The 15,979-nt window shown below is 35.6% G+C and overlaps 1 protein-coding gene across 1 annotated transcript; it reads left to right on the top strand.

The window, feature by feature from the left end:
• Positions 1–11,518: 11,518 nt before the first annotated feature.
• Positions 11,519–13,269, top strand: LOC135843582 (androgen-dependent TFPI-regulating protein-like). The gene is made up of 5 exons (XM_065361515.1): positions 11,519–11,584; positions 11,684–11,824; positions 11,914–12,134; positions 12,242–12,393; positions 13,238–13,269. Exons 1-5 carry the CDS (start codon positions 11,519–11,521, stop codon positions 13,267–13,269), a joined length of 612 nt encoding a protein of 203 aa, XP_065217587.1.
• The last annotated feature ends 2,710 nt before the right edge of the window (positions 13,270–15,979 follow it).

Genomic DNA, 15,979 nt, shown 5'->3' with positions numbered 1-15,979 from the left:
TCACAGTCCTTTAGCCAATGATTGAAAAATCGCAGCAGCATCCAGAATTGTTTGTAGCTTTGATAGGATGGCGAATGAATATTTTGTAGGATTTTGGAGGGTCTGAAAAGTTGATTCTAGGGCGTATCACAACTCCCATAGAACCAAATTAATCTGTTCAAATTTTGAATTATTGAAATTGAAATGCCAATGAGAAAAAATATTTTCTCGTACTTGTTTTTTTTTTTTTTTTGATTTTGGGGCCCTTTTTCTAAGGTTTCTCAAAATTAAAATGGGTCCTTTGTTGAAAATTAATTACACGTTCAACACTTTCAACTTTTAAAAAGAATCAGTTTCCTACATTTTAATAAAAGCCAAATGAAACGAATTTTTGGTCTTTATAAAGTACCTCCTCTTCAATGGTCCCCTAATTGTTCAAATTTTTACCAGGTACTGAAGGTACTAACCTAGAACTTGTGGCTGTATTTAATTTTTTTCAAAATTTTGGGAAAGTTGTCCAACAAATTCAGAAATACTGGTTTGTAGGATATGAGTATCTCGAGTCGTGTGGCACAAAATCGGTTCAAATTTTTAATTAAAAGTGAAATACAATTTAGAAAAAATAATCGACTTTCTATCTTTAAGGGCCGAATGAAAATTTGGTGAAATTTTTCGCATTTCACGTTTAAGTAAGTATTGTGAAGATTTATTCAGATTAACGAAAGTCCAATCAGACCCAATCAGATCTGTTCATAAAATGATGAAATGGCATGAAGACAATTTACCAGATTCAAATTCTCGTTTCAATAATATTTTCACCTTGCAACTCATAAATTGATCCACCTTCTCAAAAAATTACCACTCTGGTACAGTAACCCTTTGATGAGAAAAATTCGTCTTTTCTTTCCACGAAAAGCTTCCACCTACTGAGCCGAGCTCCTGCTGCTTTCTCTACACACCTACAGTACCCTTTCACCATCGAAGGAAAAAACCCATCACTCAACGCACAGCGACTCTTACCGAATTGGAAATGTGTCGCATGATTACCACACTCTACCTCTGCCTATTCGTTGTACCTATATACGCGTGTATGTGATGTGCGCGTTTAGTATTTCGGTAAGTATTGGGAAAAGGAACGTGCTAAGCAGCGAAATGAGAGATAGACAGAGACACAACTCGATTGGCGCAGTAATAAGCCAGGTGGCGGGCTAAAGACGTATAAACCGCTCAAAGACGACCCCCCAAAGGCGATACTTATTAAGGTGATAGATGCGATCTAATGATAGGTAATGGCGCTGTTTCAACCATCAGCACCACACCCCAATCAAAGTAATATTTCTTCGCCAGCTGCAATACTCGTATCGCCGCACTGCGCCGTACAGCATTCGTTCACTGGCAAACAAATACACACACACGTAATTCGCTCACATAGGTAGCTATTACTTATGTCGCTAGGTACCTCGTACTATACTCACGAAGACAGATAGAAACGTAAAAAGAGACATACGAAGGGATCAAAAAAACGAAGAAAAAACTCGCACATACATAACGGCCTCTCTTCTTTATAAGCCTTCGATATGTTTTGGAAAATGTTGGATGTGGAGAGTGAGGGGAGGGCTGGATACCACCTTCGTTGAATTCCATTTACGTTCACGATGGATGGAATTTTTTATTCGGGTGATTTTTTTCTTCGACTCTAAGGTACGTTTTCTTTCTATTGCTTCTCGTCTTCTTCTTGCTTTTTTTTTCTATTTAGGTAACTAAATAAATACATAAATTCTGAAAGGGTATTTTTGACTAAAGTAGGTGGCCCCTGTCCTATAATTTTCAAATTTTTATGAAACATTGTTGGGGACCTCTAAAAAAAATGTTGAAGTCCTAAAAAATTGTCTCTAACCCCAATCCCTTCGACCTCAATAGCGAAAAGGCGTTTTTTCACCATCGTGGGTCAGAGGGTTGGGTTAGATAAAAATTTTTGACTTCAAATCTCAATTTTTTCTTACATTTAAAAATATTGAGACAATACTGTCAAATAAGGAAGAGTTAAAATTCAATCTGGAAGTGTCAACTTTTAACTAACAATAAGTGGTTACCGTTTTTAAACGTGTTTTTTCCATTTCTTTTCTCTTCCTTCCACAAAATCACACAATGAAATTCGAAAGATCTTCACAATATGCTCATATTTCTCTACACAGCGTCACTACCAATGACACAAACACTTCTGTATCCTCCTCAAAAAAACAAATTCAGCTATTTTCTTCTAGCAACACATCGAGGGTAAAGCTTTTTCCAAAGAAGGCTTTCAACATCTCGTACATGTGGGTGTGTTTCGAAATATACGAGTACGAGGAACAGAGTTCAAGAAGGGGTAAAAAAATATACCACAACACGATCTGGTATAGCTTAGAATCCCTCATATGTACGCAGACCTCGACTGAATTTCCAACTTCGCAGCTCCTTTTCGGGTACTTGTCCTTACCACTGCATTAGCTTCAGCCTACATCCTGGTAATAGAGTAAAAGAAGGCCAACTTTTTTGGCTTCTCGATGTTGTACACTCGAACGAAAACAAACACACCGCTCTGCTCGTCGCTTAAATGCCGAGTTAGCAACAAATCTGCAGCAGCGAAACGACACAGAGAAGAGTCGCGAATGGTTAAAAGGCGTGTCTGTTTTAAGAGTTAACAATTTCTCTTGTTTTTGTCGTCTGTCAAACGCATAAACATGACTGTTCGTTACAGTCGCTGGCGTGGCGACCGTGCTGCTTGCCTTATAGCTTTGTGCAGAAGGCATGGTGGCGTTAATTTTCCGAATTTCGATGCCTTTAGAGCAGCCCGCGATATCGTTGTAGTCGACGACGAATGGGGGAATTGCTTAATTAGTGGAGACCTTTTTTTACTTCTTCATCTTCGTGGCTTTTTTCTTTGCATACCTTCGCTTATTTGACTGCAATTGTTCATTGGGAATCATAATGTGCTTTGTACGGGTTGGAATCTCACCACGTAATGTGATTTTTAGTACGTTACATTCATATATTCTTCCAACAACAATTGAATAATGTAGCAGAGCGTGCTCAAAAATAAAACGGGTTCTGCGTCAGGAATGCAAAAATTTGACTTTCAGTTGTTCAACTGCCTTGATCCGGGCCAGAAGGGCAGAATATATGTAATTTGTACGTCTTTCTTGTGTCATGTTTGAAGTGGAAATCTTTGGTTGGAAAATCCCCCCTCCCCAATAAATTTTTGGACACTTGTGTGGTCTGAATATTTTTTACAATTGTGGACCCACCTGCAAATTTCTAATCACCTCCATTCTGATAAATTTTCACAGCTTACAAATAACTGAAAGGCTGTGATGAGGAATTTTGACTTCGGAGGTGGGCGGGTTTTGCACCAGGAATGAGAAAACTTCGACTTTCAATTACTTCCAAAAGAGGAGGAAGAGCAGAAGGAAATTTTGTACTTCTTTCCAAAACCCTTGAAATGGTAATCTTTGGTTGGAAAATTTTTGCGTGCCCCCCCCCCACCTCTACGACACACTAACACTTATTGTATGCAATTTTCTGGAGTGTAAATATTTTGAGTACCTAATTCTGAGCGGAGCTGTGAATTTTAAATCATTGTCTAAGGGATCGTGCACAGAAATTTAGTAGTGAGAGGTAGGCGGGTTCTGCGCCAGGAATAAAATTTTCAATTTTCAATATTGCTTCAGAGAGAGCAGGAAGAGCAAAAGGTCAACTTTGTACTCTTTCTCCGTACCTTTGATCCCCACTCCAGTGAATTTTCACAGCTTACAAATTAATGACTGAAAGGCTGAGATGAGGAATTCAACTTTGCAAGTAAGTTAGACGGGTTCTGCGCCAGGAATGCAAGAAAGTTAATTTTGCACTTCTTTCGCACAACTTTGAAATAATAATCTTTGATTGGAAAATTTTTGTGTGATCCCCTCCCCCTCACCACCATCACCAATTGCATGGCTTTTCTAGATCCTCATGCGAATTTTCAATCATTGGCTAAAGGACAAGGTATGAGAAAAAAATACCAATTTTTCCAATTGATTAATACTTATTGTTACGACTTATAAGCATTTTCATTTTTATGTTTTGTATTTTTGGGGCCCAAATGTGATTTTTTCATTAAAAAAAAAAAAAAATTGGACAAAGCGGAGCAATTAGTCGGGGAGCCCACTTAAGGATTTATTGCACCTACCCCCTCCGGAGATCCTCCGGGACAGCTTTTTTCTTAAAGGGGGAGTTCTAAGGAGCATTTCTAGCCCTTGTACAAAAAAAAAGTGGCCCTACTTACAAAATGGCGGCCATTTTGATTGACAAGTCAGCCGAAATCGCAGATTTTGCGTTCCAACATAGGACTTGCAAAAAAATTTTCAAACCGTACAAAGGTAGATCGAAAGATCAGGCAAAAATACATCACCTGTCAAGTTTTCAAGTGCTAAAGTGCGTTTTTCGAATTTTGGTGAATTTTTGAAAATCAAATTTAGGCCAAAAAATAAATGAGGGAAAAAATCAAAATCTTACCAAATTGACCAAGAAAGCTGAAATTTGAGATAGACCCTATTTTCGACATTCCCAATTGATTGAAAACTTTTTCAAACCGTTTTGAGCAGTTCTGGAGCCTCCAGCAGATTTTTCACACTCGAAATTCCCACAAAATGCCATCAAACTGGAGTTGGAAAGCTGAAATTTATTCTGCAAACTAATTTCAATACGCTACGAAGTCAACTGCAGGGGGATTTTAAAAAGTTTTGGAGCGTCCAGTGACTTTTTAAAAATTCCTGGAGCCTTAAGCAGATTTTTGAAACTTTAAATTTTCACAAAAGTTCATCAAATGAAGATGGAAATCTGAAATTTACTCTACACTTCAATTTTAACACTCCCTGAAGACGAATTCAGGTGGGTTCAAGTCGTTTTGGAGCCTCCAGCGACTTTTTGAAAATTTCTGGAGCCTCTAGTAGATTTTTGAAACTTTAAATTCCCGCCACATTTTACCAAATGGAGTTGGCAAGCTGAAATTCACTTCGCAAACTTATTTCAATACGATATGAAGTCGACTACATGGTGGTTTCAAATGGGTTTAAAGCTTCCAGCTGCTTTTCGGAAATTTCAATTTTCCAAAAAATGCCATACGACTTTTCAAAAAGTCGCTGAAAGCTCCAAAACGACTTGAAATCCACCAGCAGTCGACTTCGTAGCGTATGTACTTATTTAGATTAGTTTGCAGAATAAATTTAAGCATTTCCAACTCCATTTGACGAAATTTTGGGGAAATTTCATGTTTCAAAAATCTACTAAAGGCTCCAGGAATTTTTAAAAAGTCACTGGACGCTCCAAAACGACTTGAAATCCTCCTGCAGTTGACTTCGTAGCGTATTGAAATTAGTTTGCAGAATAAATTTCAGCTTTCAAACTCCATTTTGATGGAATTTTGTGGGAATTTCGAGTTTAAAAAATCTGCTGGAGGCTCCAGAACTGCTCAAAACAGTTCGAAACAGTTTCCAATCAATTGGGCATGTCGAAAATAGGGTATATCCTAAATTTCAGCTTTCTTGGTCAATTTGGTAAGATTTTGATGTTTTACCTCATTTTTGGCCTAAATTTGATTTTCAAAAATTCACCAAAAATCGAAAAACGCAATTTTTAGGAAGTTGACTTTGATATAAAAAGAAGACAGACCATAGAGCGAAGCGAAAGCGAAATCTTTTGAAAATTTGTATTTCGAGAGAACTAAAAACGATTTTTTGATGCAAGGACTTTATTTTTTGGCTTTTTACTTCTGGTGAAAGAGAAACAAATTAGTCCGACTGTAGTGAGGGCAAAAGCGTTCAAAAATTCGTATACGATATTTTTTATGGGAAGAGTTTGATTTTTTCGGTTTGAAAATGTTAGAATTTGAATGATATTTTTTTTTTAGAAATTCCAAGGTTGAAAAAAAAAGCAAGCAGACCCGAACGACGTGAGGGAAAAAGCTTTCGAGAAGTAAAAAAATGCTCATTTTTTATGTGAGGAGTTTATTTTCTGATCCAGATATTTTTTGAGTGTGAATAATAATAGATTATCAGAAAGTAGAAAAACGTCAAAGTTTTCAATTTATAATTCAAGAAGTGAATTATGTATTTGATTTTTTTCAAGAAGTCAATTTATCTCCAGTTGTTATTTTTGAAAGCTGCATATGAGTACTGTACCTAGAACAGATATTTTTCATGTGCAGAAATTCAGAAATAGAAAAACCGCGTATGATTTTAGCCCGAGTGAAGCGAGGGCAAAAGATTTCAAAAATTTGTTATTCAAGTTGCAAAAAAGTCGGTGAAATAGCTTCTTTATCAAGTCTAAAAATTTGGAAAATTTCCTGACTTTGTCGAACTTCACCAACTTTATCAAATTTTGTCAACTTTACCGAAATTTGTCGACTTTTTCAAAATTTGACAAACTTGGAGAGTGGTCCACCCCTCTCCACTCTCTTCAATTCCATCCCTACTTTGGTCCTAATTTAGTATCTAATATATATATTTTTGAAATCACTTATCTAGTAAAAAACAAAATGAGAAATTTTATTTTTCATTTTTTTTAAAAAAAGAACAATGCTATTTGACTTTTTTAACGATGTAAATTTCAGAAAAACTCGCATCCTGAAAACAAAAACAAAAAAACCTCTCTCGTTAAAAAAAAAACACACGAAACTCGCTAGCCACAATTTGAAACTTTTTTTCTCGCTTACCACGACGACGTCGAAATTGCAACCGTTGAACTTTTCGCCAACGTAGCGTAAATATTGACGCAAGAGAAAGGAAAAAAAATTGCACTGGTAATTCGGTCGTTTTGTTGCATTTTCATCTCTCGTCGTACAACTGCATTCTCGCAGATTGTATGGAAAAAGTCACGGAAGCTGAAAGGCAGCCGCATCGTCTAAAGCAGCCAAGCATCCGGAGCGAGAGGAGGGCGAGAGGGTGAGGCGTTCTATATAAACCGAGCAGACAGGGAACAGAGAGCGAGGAGCTTTAACAACACGACGTGACGCTTGCGAAGTCTTTGAAAATTTGAAAAATGTCAACTTTCTTAGAAAAGAAACACTTCTGGAAGTAGGCAACAAAATAGCACTAGATGATAGGGGGTATATTAGACATGGATAGGGGCGGCGACGACGTACACGGAATGAAATTCGCAACGTCGTCATCATCATAGTCGACAAAGCTCTCTCATTTGGAAGCTTTTTATAATAATCGCACGTGAGTTAAAAATTTTAATCCATTTATTACTAGCTCGAATTTTTTTTCCAAGAGGAAAAACTTTGCCGGCGAGAAACAAAAAAAAAAATATAAAATAAAATAACGATGAGAAAAAAGTTGGCAAGATTTTTTTTTTTAACACGCTGCTTCCATGCGCCTTGTTCGTCGTTCTGCTGGCTCTTTTAAATGAAAAAGTTGTCGAATACGAATTAACGGAAAAGCAATTCATTTTGTACGAAGCAGCATAAGTTAGTGCGGAGCGCGTTGAAAAATTATGATTAATGATTAGATTTAATGCGAAACTATTTTATTAAAATGAGCGAACAGAGTTCAGAGAGAAGTGGAGGAAAATCGCTAGAGAATACGAGAGGAGGAGGGTAAAAGGGTGAAAAAAAGTATTGCGTTGTACGTAGTTTTAGGTACAGTACTGTGAGAATCAACGCTACAACAACGTGAAGAATAAAAAATGATATTTCGAAATGAGCCGACAAACAAGCGATGTGAGAAGAAAGCGAAGGCAGAGAGAAAGAAATTTAGGGGCAAGTTGTACGTCGACCATTTTAGCAACTTTGCAAATGCGCAAATCCATCAACTTTGACGTGAACTTAGAACACGGTGAAAATACGAGTATCGCGCGATTTTCAAGTTGTCTCTTCCGATGTAACAATTAGTTGGTTGAGCAATTGTGGGTGGATATGATCCCTCAGTTCCTCTTCGTTGGCCATCAATTCTGAAAAAAGTTTGAAAAATTATTTTAAAAGAGCTGTGGTAAAAGAGGTGTACATTTTCATCAATTTGAGGTGCAAATCGTTCGTATAAAAAAGGTCTCCTAATTTGAGAAAAAATGTCGATAAAATCACATAAATTTTTGAGTAAGTATTTGAAGACCTTATTCCCTTAATTTGGAGCACTTAAAATAAATATTGGGCATATTTTTCGCATATCATGGCCCCTATAGGACCAAATATGTTCAGATTTTGGATTCAAAGTCAAAATGCAATTCAGAAAAATAAATCGAGAAATTTATATTCGGGTAAGCATTTATTTTAGGACCTCATTCCCCAAATTGGAGGTCTCAAAATGGAGATTGGACCGTCGCCAATCGCTATATTTTGCCCAGCTGTAAAGCAACACTGGCTTTTGGACACAAATTTTTTAAAGCTTTTGCTCTCACTTCGCTCGTGCTGATTTTCAAAAAAAAATATTTTCATGCCTCTCAGAATACAAATTTTCAAGGGTTTTTGGCCTTTAAAACATGGCAAAACACCTCAGGAGGGCTAATTTCAGAAATTTAGATTTTCATCTCCCCTCCTCGTTCTATCAGATCAAAAATTGGGGGAAATCATGACAAGAAAAAAAGTTGTTTCAAGGTTTTTTGCGCAATAAAAAATAGATTTTGTAGCAAAATTGACAAAACCTCATTTTCTGGCAACACGGATCTTTTTCATAATATTTTACAGAAAAAAAATGATTTTTTGAAAACTTGAACCTCTTCCCACCCCCCTTCAAAAAAAATATTGGTATTTTAATGAAACCTACATTTTTTGTTAGCAAAGTTTTCGACTGAATAGGTCCTTTTTACAAAGTTTGAAGAAAAGTAAGATTTTTCGTAATTTTGGTAAATAAGACAAGATTTTGGTAGTTTTGGTAAAACTGATTATTCTGAAATTTTAATGTTGAAAATTTTGGTAAAAAACAGAAAATGTTTGCGACTTTGAGTTTGACAAAAAAAAGTAAAATTTTCTGTTATCTAATTCTGATTTAACATTAACATTGATATTTTGTAATTTTTTCGACCAAAACAGGACTTCTTGGCAATTTTAAGAAAAACATTTCGCTGCTTTTTGCAGTTTCTGTTTTTGCAAAAAAGTAGAAATTTTCAAGATTTTTGCAAAAAAGTTGGATTTTTTAACAATTATTTTTATAGAAAATATGACTTTTTTTTGGTGCAATTTTTGCAAAAATAAAAACTAATTTTTGGTGACAAAAAAGCAAAACTTTCTGAAAATTTTACCAAAAAGATTTTTTCTGAAATTTTAGCAATTTAGATAAGAAAGAACTAGTTGATTTGATAATTCTCACAACAAACAGGGTGTTTCTTCTTGCCAACTTTTTATCAACTTTGGTAATTTTCAGTCATTTTAGTATGTAGATACGTTTTTTGAGTGTTTTTGCATCATTTCAAAGGGTGTTCAACATTTTTTACACATTTTGGGCGGTTTTCACTGAATTTTCAGCAGTTTTTGGTAATTTATAATGGTTTTAATTTTCTTTGACAGTTTTCACATCATTCTGACACATTTGCAGCATGCAGCAAATCTTTTACAATGTTTAATGCAATTTACTGTTTTTTTTTGTTTGAGGCCCTCTTGAAACTTGATTTTGTGCTCTCTTTTTTTAGGGATTTATTTATTTATTTAGTTTAAAGTCACTTTTGCTTCTACAATAAAACACTTAATTATTAGAAGGGCCCCATTTTACAAAGTAAGCTAGGTAATCATTTTTACATAATAAAAAATTCTCTGTTTAAGGCTTCTAAAAATAAGGAAGACAAAAAGTTTTTATAATTCATGATAGACCATAAAAAGACCAATCTATAATATTAACTGGCAGAATTTAGTCAGTAAATTTTCGGTTGCATGCCCCCTCCCCGGGCCAACAAAACCTTTAGTTTAGTTCCTGGATTAAAGAAAAATGAAAGAAACTTTGAATTGCATTTTGAACTAGTAGTTTAGTGGTAAAATTACAAATACCTAATTAAAGGATATTATAAGAATCCAGACACAAACTGGGTTGGTTAGCAAATGAACAGAATGGAATTCTCAAAATTATATCCCCTCTCCCTCCAGAGTTTTTCTCGTCCTGTTTTTTCTCAGGTTCGGATACTTGAATGCAAGTGTTTGTCTTTTTGTTCAATTTCACAAAAATTAGTCAACCTGGCAGCTGAACAAAACCAAAAGGTTTTTTTTCGGGGGGAGGGGGGGAGGGGGGAGATCTAAAAAATTTCTACGAAAAAAAATCAAGAATTTCGCTGAATAAAATTACCAATTTCGCCAATTGATTTAAATCGCATTAAAGCCATAAAAATTGTCATTTTTCCTTTCAAATTTTTGGATGTTTCAAAAATGTATATTTTTTTTGTTTAGAAAAGGGATAAAAATTGACCCGAGCAAAGCGAGAGCACAAGCTTTTAAAAATACAATTTTTTTCAAAAATTTGTTCATTTTTTTAGCTCAAAATTTTAGAATTTGAATGATGGGTTTTATAAAAATTTCAATTTTGAAATTGAAAAGAAAACAGGACTGACCAGAGTGAGACGAAATGAACGAAGTGTTTTTTTGTGAAAAGTACACTCTTTTGGTTTAAATATTTCTTAAAATTTAAATACTTACCCAATAGATTTTTATAAAAGTCCGATCTCAATTTGAAAAAAAAACAAGAGGTCAAAACGAAGCCAGGGCAAAAATTTTAAAAATTTGTATTTTGTGAGGAGAGCCAAATGTTTTTGGTGACGAGTTTTTTTTTCGATAAGACAACACTTAGAATTTGAATGTGCTTAATATTTAAGAATTTCGATTTTAAAATAAAAGAAAAGCAAACTGGCTCGAGCAAAGCGAGGGCAAAACAAAACATACAAAAATGTATGTTTAGAGAAAGCAGAAATAGTATATTTATTTTTTGGTTTTTAAATGGGCTCGGGGTCCCATGGCGATCACCTAGTGTAACATCATAGGTCATTCCGCATGTGGAGAGGAATCCCGATGTGCTGGAAATTTTTCTCAAAATTGAAGTAAGTATTGTTCCATGAGAACGAAGAGCAGCAGCCAAAATAACGTTGAAATACAATAAAAATTTCCATCGTCACGGCGCAATAATTACACTTCCACCTTCCACCAAATTGTTTTCTAAATGTTCATTATAATAATTGAACCATAAAATATCAACAAACACACATCGCAACCCAGACATGAGTAAAATTCGTTATTCAGCCATGACTTGAAGAAGTAGAGCAATACAACGATAAGAATAGAAAACAATTTTTTATGCTATGAAGTTAGGTAGTCAGTTCTGGAATTTATTGAGTAGGTATGTGGTGCAAGTTGAAGTTAAACTCACAGTGGGTAATATTTTTTCATTAATGATTCATGTCGAATTGATTTTTTTGGAAAAACATGTTCAAAAATCTGCCAGCTTTTCCTACGTCTGCGAAAAAAGTGACAACTTTGGCTCGAAATGTGCTTAATATAACTTTGTGGAAGCTGGTGTTTCATGGAGGAGTTTCATCGTTTTATTTATCATTAATGGCAACCTATTGGAGCAGTGGAAACGTGGTGTTTGTCGAGAGGATGGTCACAACTTGGTATCTAGTGAGTTATCAATTTATCATCGTAAATTATAAATCATTAAAATTACGTCCAACTGGAATATTGATTGAATAAATATAATGATTCGCCATCATTCCGCAGGCTATTCACATTGGATTCATTTTCATGGCTCTGGGATTAGATGTGGTGAATTTACTTTTGGATAAGTCATCAAAAATTGCACGATCTTTCACCGCATTCAATAACCTTATTTTTATCTCCGTCGTGTTTCCATTTGGATTGGTAAGTTCGACTACCCTATAGTCAAGGATTATCACCCCTATACTTTTACACATGTATGTTTCACTTATATTGGGATACTTTCTCGGTAGTTTGTTCCATTAACGTATTGGTCGTTGTTCTTCTATAACTACAACTTAATCTTACCGAATATCGTGGAAATAACCGTGCCAAATTGGGTATCGACTAGTTCCCATTCTGTTATATCGTTAGTAGCTCTGCTGGAGATGATTACCACCAAATATACGTACAAGGGGAACTATATATTGGCGTTGACGATGATGACTGTATTCTCAGCATCCTATATTACGTGGTAAAAGAATCAAGTTCATGCAATACATATTGAAGATAACGCAAAGAATAATTTATTATTATTTTCAATACTGTATATGGGTGTCTAATTGGATTAAAATGTTGTAGTTTGATTGGAACATATGTGCAGTTTGGGTTCTGGGTGTATCCAGTGTTGCATTTGGTACCTGAGGAAGAATTATGGATGGTTTTTCTGGCATTGGCTGCGAAACTCGTGGCTTTGTTTTTCTTCGGTGCTGGTGTCTCATTTTTAATCCATGGTGAGTTTTTGTATCTATTTATCTACCTACCTATTTAAGTTGATGGTACATATGTAGCTGAAAATATCGAAGTCTTCCCCCCCCCCTAGGTCCACTTCATACTGTGGTTGATTTTGATTTACATATTTTCATTTTTATTGATTTTTTCAACTTTGAGGACTCCTTACTGGGGGCCCAATATGGTTTCTAAAGCTGGAAAATTTGTTCCTTGGAAATGGGATTATTTAGAAAAATTCTGACGCAGAAACGAAGAAAAATAAATTGATTTTTTTTTGTAATTTTTTTTCATTTATTCAAACCACTTTCTTTGCAGATGGAAAAGTACTTCTTGGTATTTTATTCAAAGCTTTTCTAATTAAGAGAATATCATACCCTACAAGTCGACTCATTTAGACTCGAAGAAGTATGAAAATTGAAAATGGAATGGTATTTTCAAATAGTATTAAGACAGGCTTAATTGATCATCAGATGAGGAATAAAGGGTAAAATTGACCATTACCGTTATCTACACCAACAATGGTGCAGCGATGTGATTTCCATACCTACTCATAGATGTAGAATTTCAAGTAGGTATATAGGAGGTTAAGAAACGACGACGAGGTTTTCTACAATGCTGACATTAACGGCCATCTTTATTGGCACATTAATGGTCTATTTTGAGAGCATTTAAAGCTTTATGCGGTGAATTTCGGTAGGTATAGTCTGCTTCTAACGTGGGTTATATAAGAAATCAGCCTGTTATGAGTTCAAGTTTATGTTAGTCGAGTAATAGCCGAGGTGGGTTGATTTGGAGGTAATACGATGCTGGTTAACTATCATGCTTTTACGTTTGCTATTTGAAAAGGGGTTAAACCGGGTAAAGATAGGGATAATTAAACGACAACTAGTCGTTCGGCCGAGTTTGACCTACTATTGAAATACGAGATGTATCTACTATGTAGCTAAAGGTACCTACACTGATGCATATAAGGTCTCAGTGTGTGTGTAAGTAATTCCTTCTCCATCTTTATCAACTGATCGAATATATTAGATACGAGCTATGTGCATGAGATGAGGTGAAAAAGGGAAGGGTAATTCTAGGTAATTTTGCTTCTCTTGGATTCCGATAGTGCACGTTTGTTAATTAAATTGCATAATTAACTGGGTGCTTTAAATCGTACAGTACAAGGCGTTTTGAGGTTGTTGCTTTTTCGGTTTTGAGTATAGTTACTATTTCTAGCATTGGGGGATTCTGGCACTACTCGAAATTTTTGTTTTTTATTGCTGAGTGCATCGAGCCCATTTTTTCATTTTTTTTAAAATTTTAGATCTTATATTTTAGAGTTTGTTGCGAGAAACAGAAGACTTGCAAAAAAAATGAGTCAATATTCGAAAACAGCGCTCTTGAAAACACAGCAAGTCACTTGAAACAAGTTTTTTGATTTAATTTTTTTTGTCAATTAGGAGCCTCTAGTGATACCATGGGGGGGGGAGACTTGTATCGATAAGATTTTTTTTATACCTATACCATTTATTTCTGTTACTATCCTGAAAAGGTTATTTACAAGTTCTTTGATTCTTGTATCTAAATTATTCGTTATCAGGACATCTGAAAAGGTAAGCATGCATTTGGGAGGAAATGACATCATTACTCAAAAATTTCAACGCATTGGAATTATACCCCAAAGCATCCTGGGTTTTAGTGCAGTATTTATAAAATCTTCCCCATCTCCACTCCAAAAAAAATTGCAAAAAGGAAAATTTGAAAACACTTTCAAGAAATTAAAAAAATGATATGGATATCGAATTTCAGGTTTGCGATGACGCAGATTTATATTCTGTAAGCTGTTGAACCTTAAAACTGTAATAGTGAAAGCGGGAATCATTAGATAAAGGTGATAGTTGTAATAATTACATCGTTAGGAAATAACGTCAAGAAATATTCCTTAGAGAAGGAATATTTCCCCTCATCTAAACTAGCTCAAAATATCGGAGACATCGCCATTCCTACCATCATTATTCATTTAAATCAGAAGAGTATAATAATTATTAAATAAAATCACCCATTTAAAACAATTTATATCCTATTTAATCGATGTAATTTATAAACTTGTTTCGAGAATTATAATTAGAGTAAATCTTAGTGCAATTAAACATATAAACTGACTTAGACAAAAGTCCTGCGTCTAAGCCAGTTTGGTTGCATAAGCATAATCATAAAGTTACAAAATAAAATGTTCGTCAACGATAAAGCAAAATTACGTTACATAAAAACTATAAGGACATCTGATAAAATCATGCGTTTCGCCTTTCTGCCTATGTCCATGTTTCACACTAAATCCCAATGTTCACAGGCAGGATTTTGATTAACATAAACATTAAAAAAGTTAATCATATGAGAGTCTGATTGGGGTAAAATCCCAAACACTGTACGCGTTAAACCTACTCACCTATGAGACCCCTAATACTAGGCTCGATCGTAGGTTCTAGTTAGAAGAAGCACTTTCATATGGGTTGCTTTTTTCCCAGTCTGGATTCTGGTAAAAGGTCCGTGATATTTATTAAATCCCCCAAAGGTGGGATAAAATATGTAAGGCACTGGCACAGCACATCCTAAGTTAAACGGCGTAAGGGTAATAACCCAGACCTTGCCATCTCGAGTAGCAAAATCAGAGTAAAGATGCGAGATCGAGGATCTACAAGAGATCCCTTGAGTTTGCGAATTGTCTGTGACATCATAGAGTTCACACATAGCCAATTACTGTAGGGTGAGAGGTACCCAGTGGGTTAAGCCCATAGAATCGTCTAGAACGATCTATACTTGATGACCTTCACAAGGTTCATCTTTGCATCATCACCTCAGGCGATGAGTACGATATGGACTACCTTAGGCAGTCAGGGCATATGTATTTCCCCATTACAAAACCAAAATTCAGCGCTATAGATGAGAGCTTATAGAGGCTCTCATTAAAAAAAAAAATGCAAAATGAGTATTGATTCAGAGATTTTTGAGAACAGCGGATCTAACTCTGGTATCATCGCTTGACATCTAAACATAAATTGACCCCCAAGAGTCCTAAAGGAACTTGGAGTCTGTTGTATGAGAAATAGGAGTGTACAGAGAGTGAGCTAGTTGGATGAGTCAGAGTTCGAGGAGGACACTCCAACATGACGTTTTTATCGTCGTCGTCGTCGTTTCCTTATAAGCGGTAGGCCTATTGGCCTGTCTGCTGTGGTGTGGAACCTGCCGAGGATGAGCCTGAGGTATCAGTGAGTTTCCTCCTTGGTCTCCCTCTGCTTCTTTTCCCCGTTGGTGTATATTGGAGGACCTGTTTTGGTGATCTTGTTTCCTCCATCCTTTTGACATGATTTCTCCAATCTTTCCTATACTTTTTTATCTTTTTCATGACTGGCATCACTCCGAGATCTGCTGTTATTTTCTCAGATGGGACTCTGTCTCTGAGAGTCACCCCTGCCGTTCTCCTCATGAACTTCATCTCAGCTGCCGTTATTCTTCTTTTATCAGATTTCTTCAGTGCCCAAACCTCGCTTCCATAAGTCATCATTGGTATTGCTAGGGTATTGTACACCTTCAATCTTGTTTCTT

This window comes from Planococcus citri, chromosome 4 (assembly GCF_950023065.1).
Source record: "Planococcus citri chromosome 4, ihPlaCitr1.1, whole genome shotgun sequence".
NCBI classification, from domain to species: Eukaryota; Metazoa; Arthropoda; class Insecta; order Hemiptera; family Pseudococcidae; genus Planococcus; species Planococcus citri.
The sequence above is the reverse complement of the archived record's forward strand: the minus strand, read 5'-3'. Positions and strand labels throughout refer to the sequence as shown.

Bases quoted from the DNA above. Each gene is read 5' to 3' on its own strand.
- LOC135843582 (XM_065361515.1), top strand. From the start codon at position 11,519: ATGGCAACCTATTGGAGCAGTGGAAACGTGGTGTTTGTCGAGAGGATG. The intron at 11,585-11,683 runs GTGAGTTATCAA...ATCATTCCGCAG, and splicing joins TGGTCACAACTTGGTATCTA to GCTATTCACATTGGATTCAT. The intron at 12,394-13,237 runs GTGAGTTTTTGT...CTATTTGAAAAG, and splicing joins TGTCTCATTTTTAATCCATG to GGGTTAAACCGGGTAAAGAT.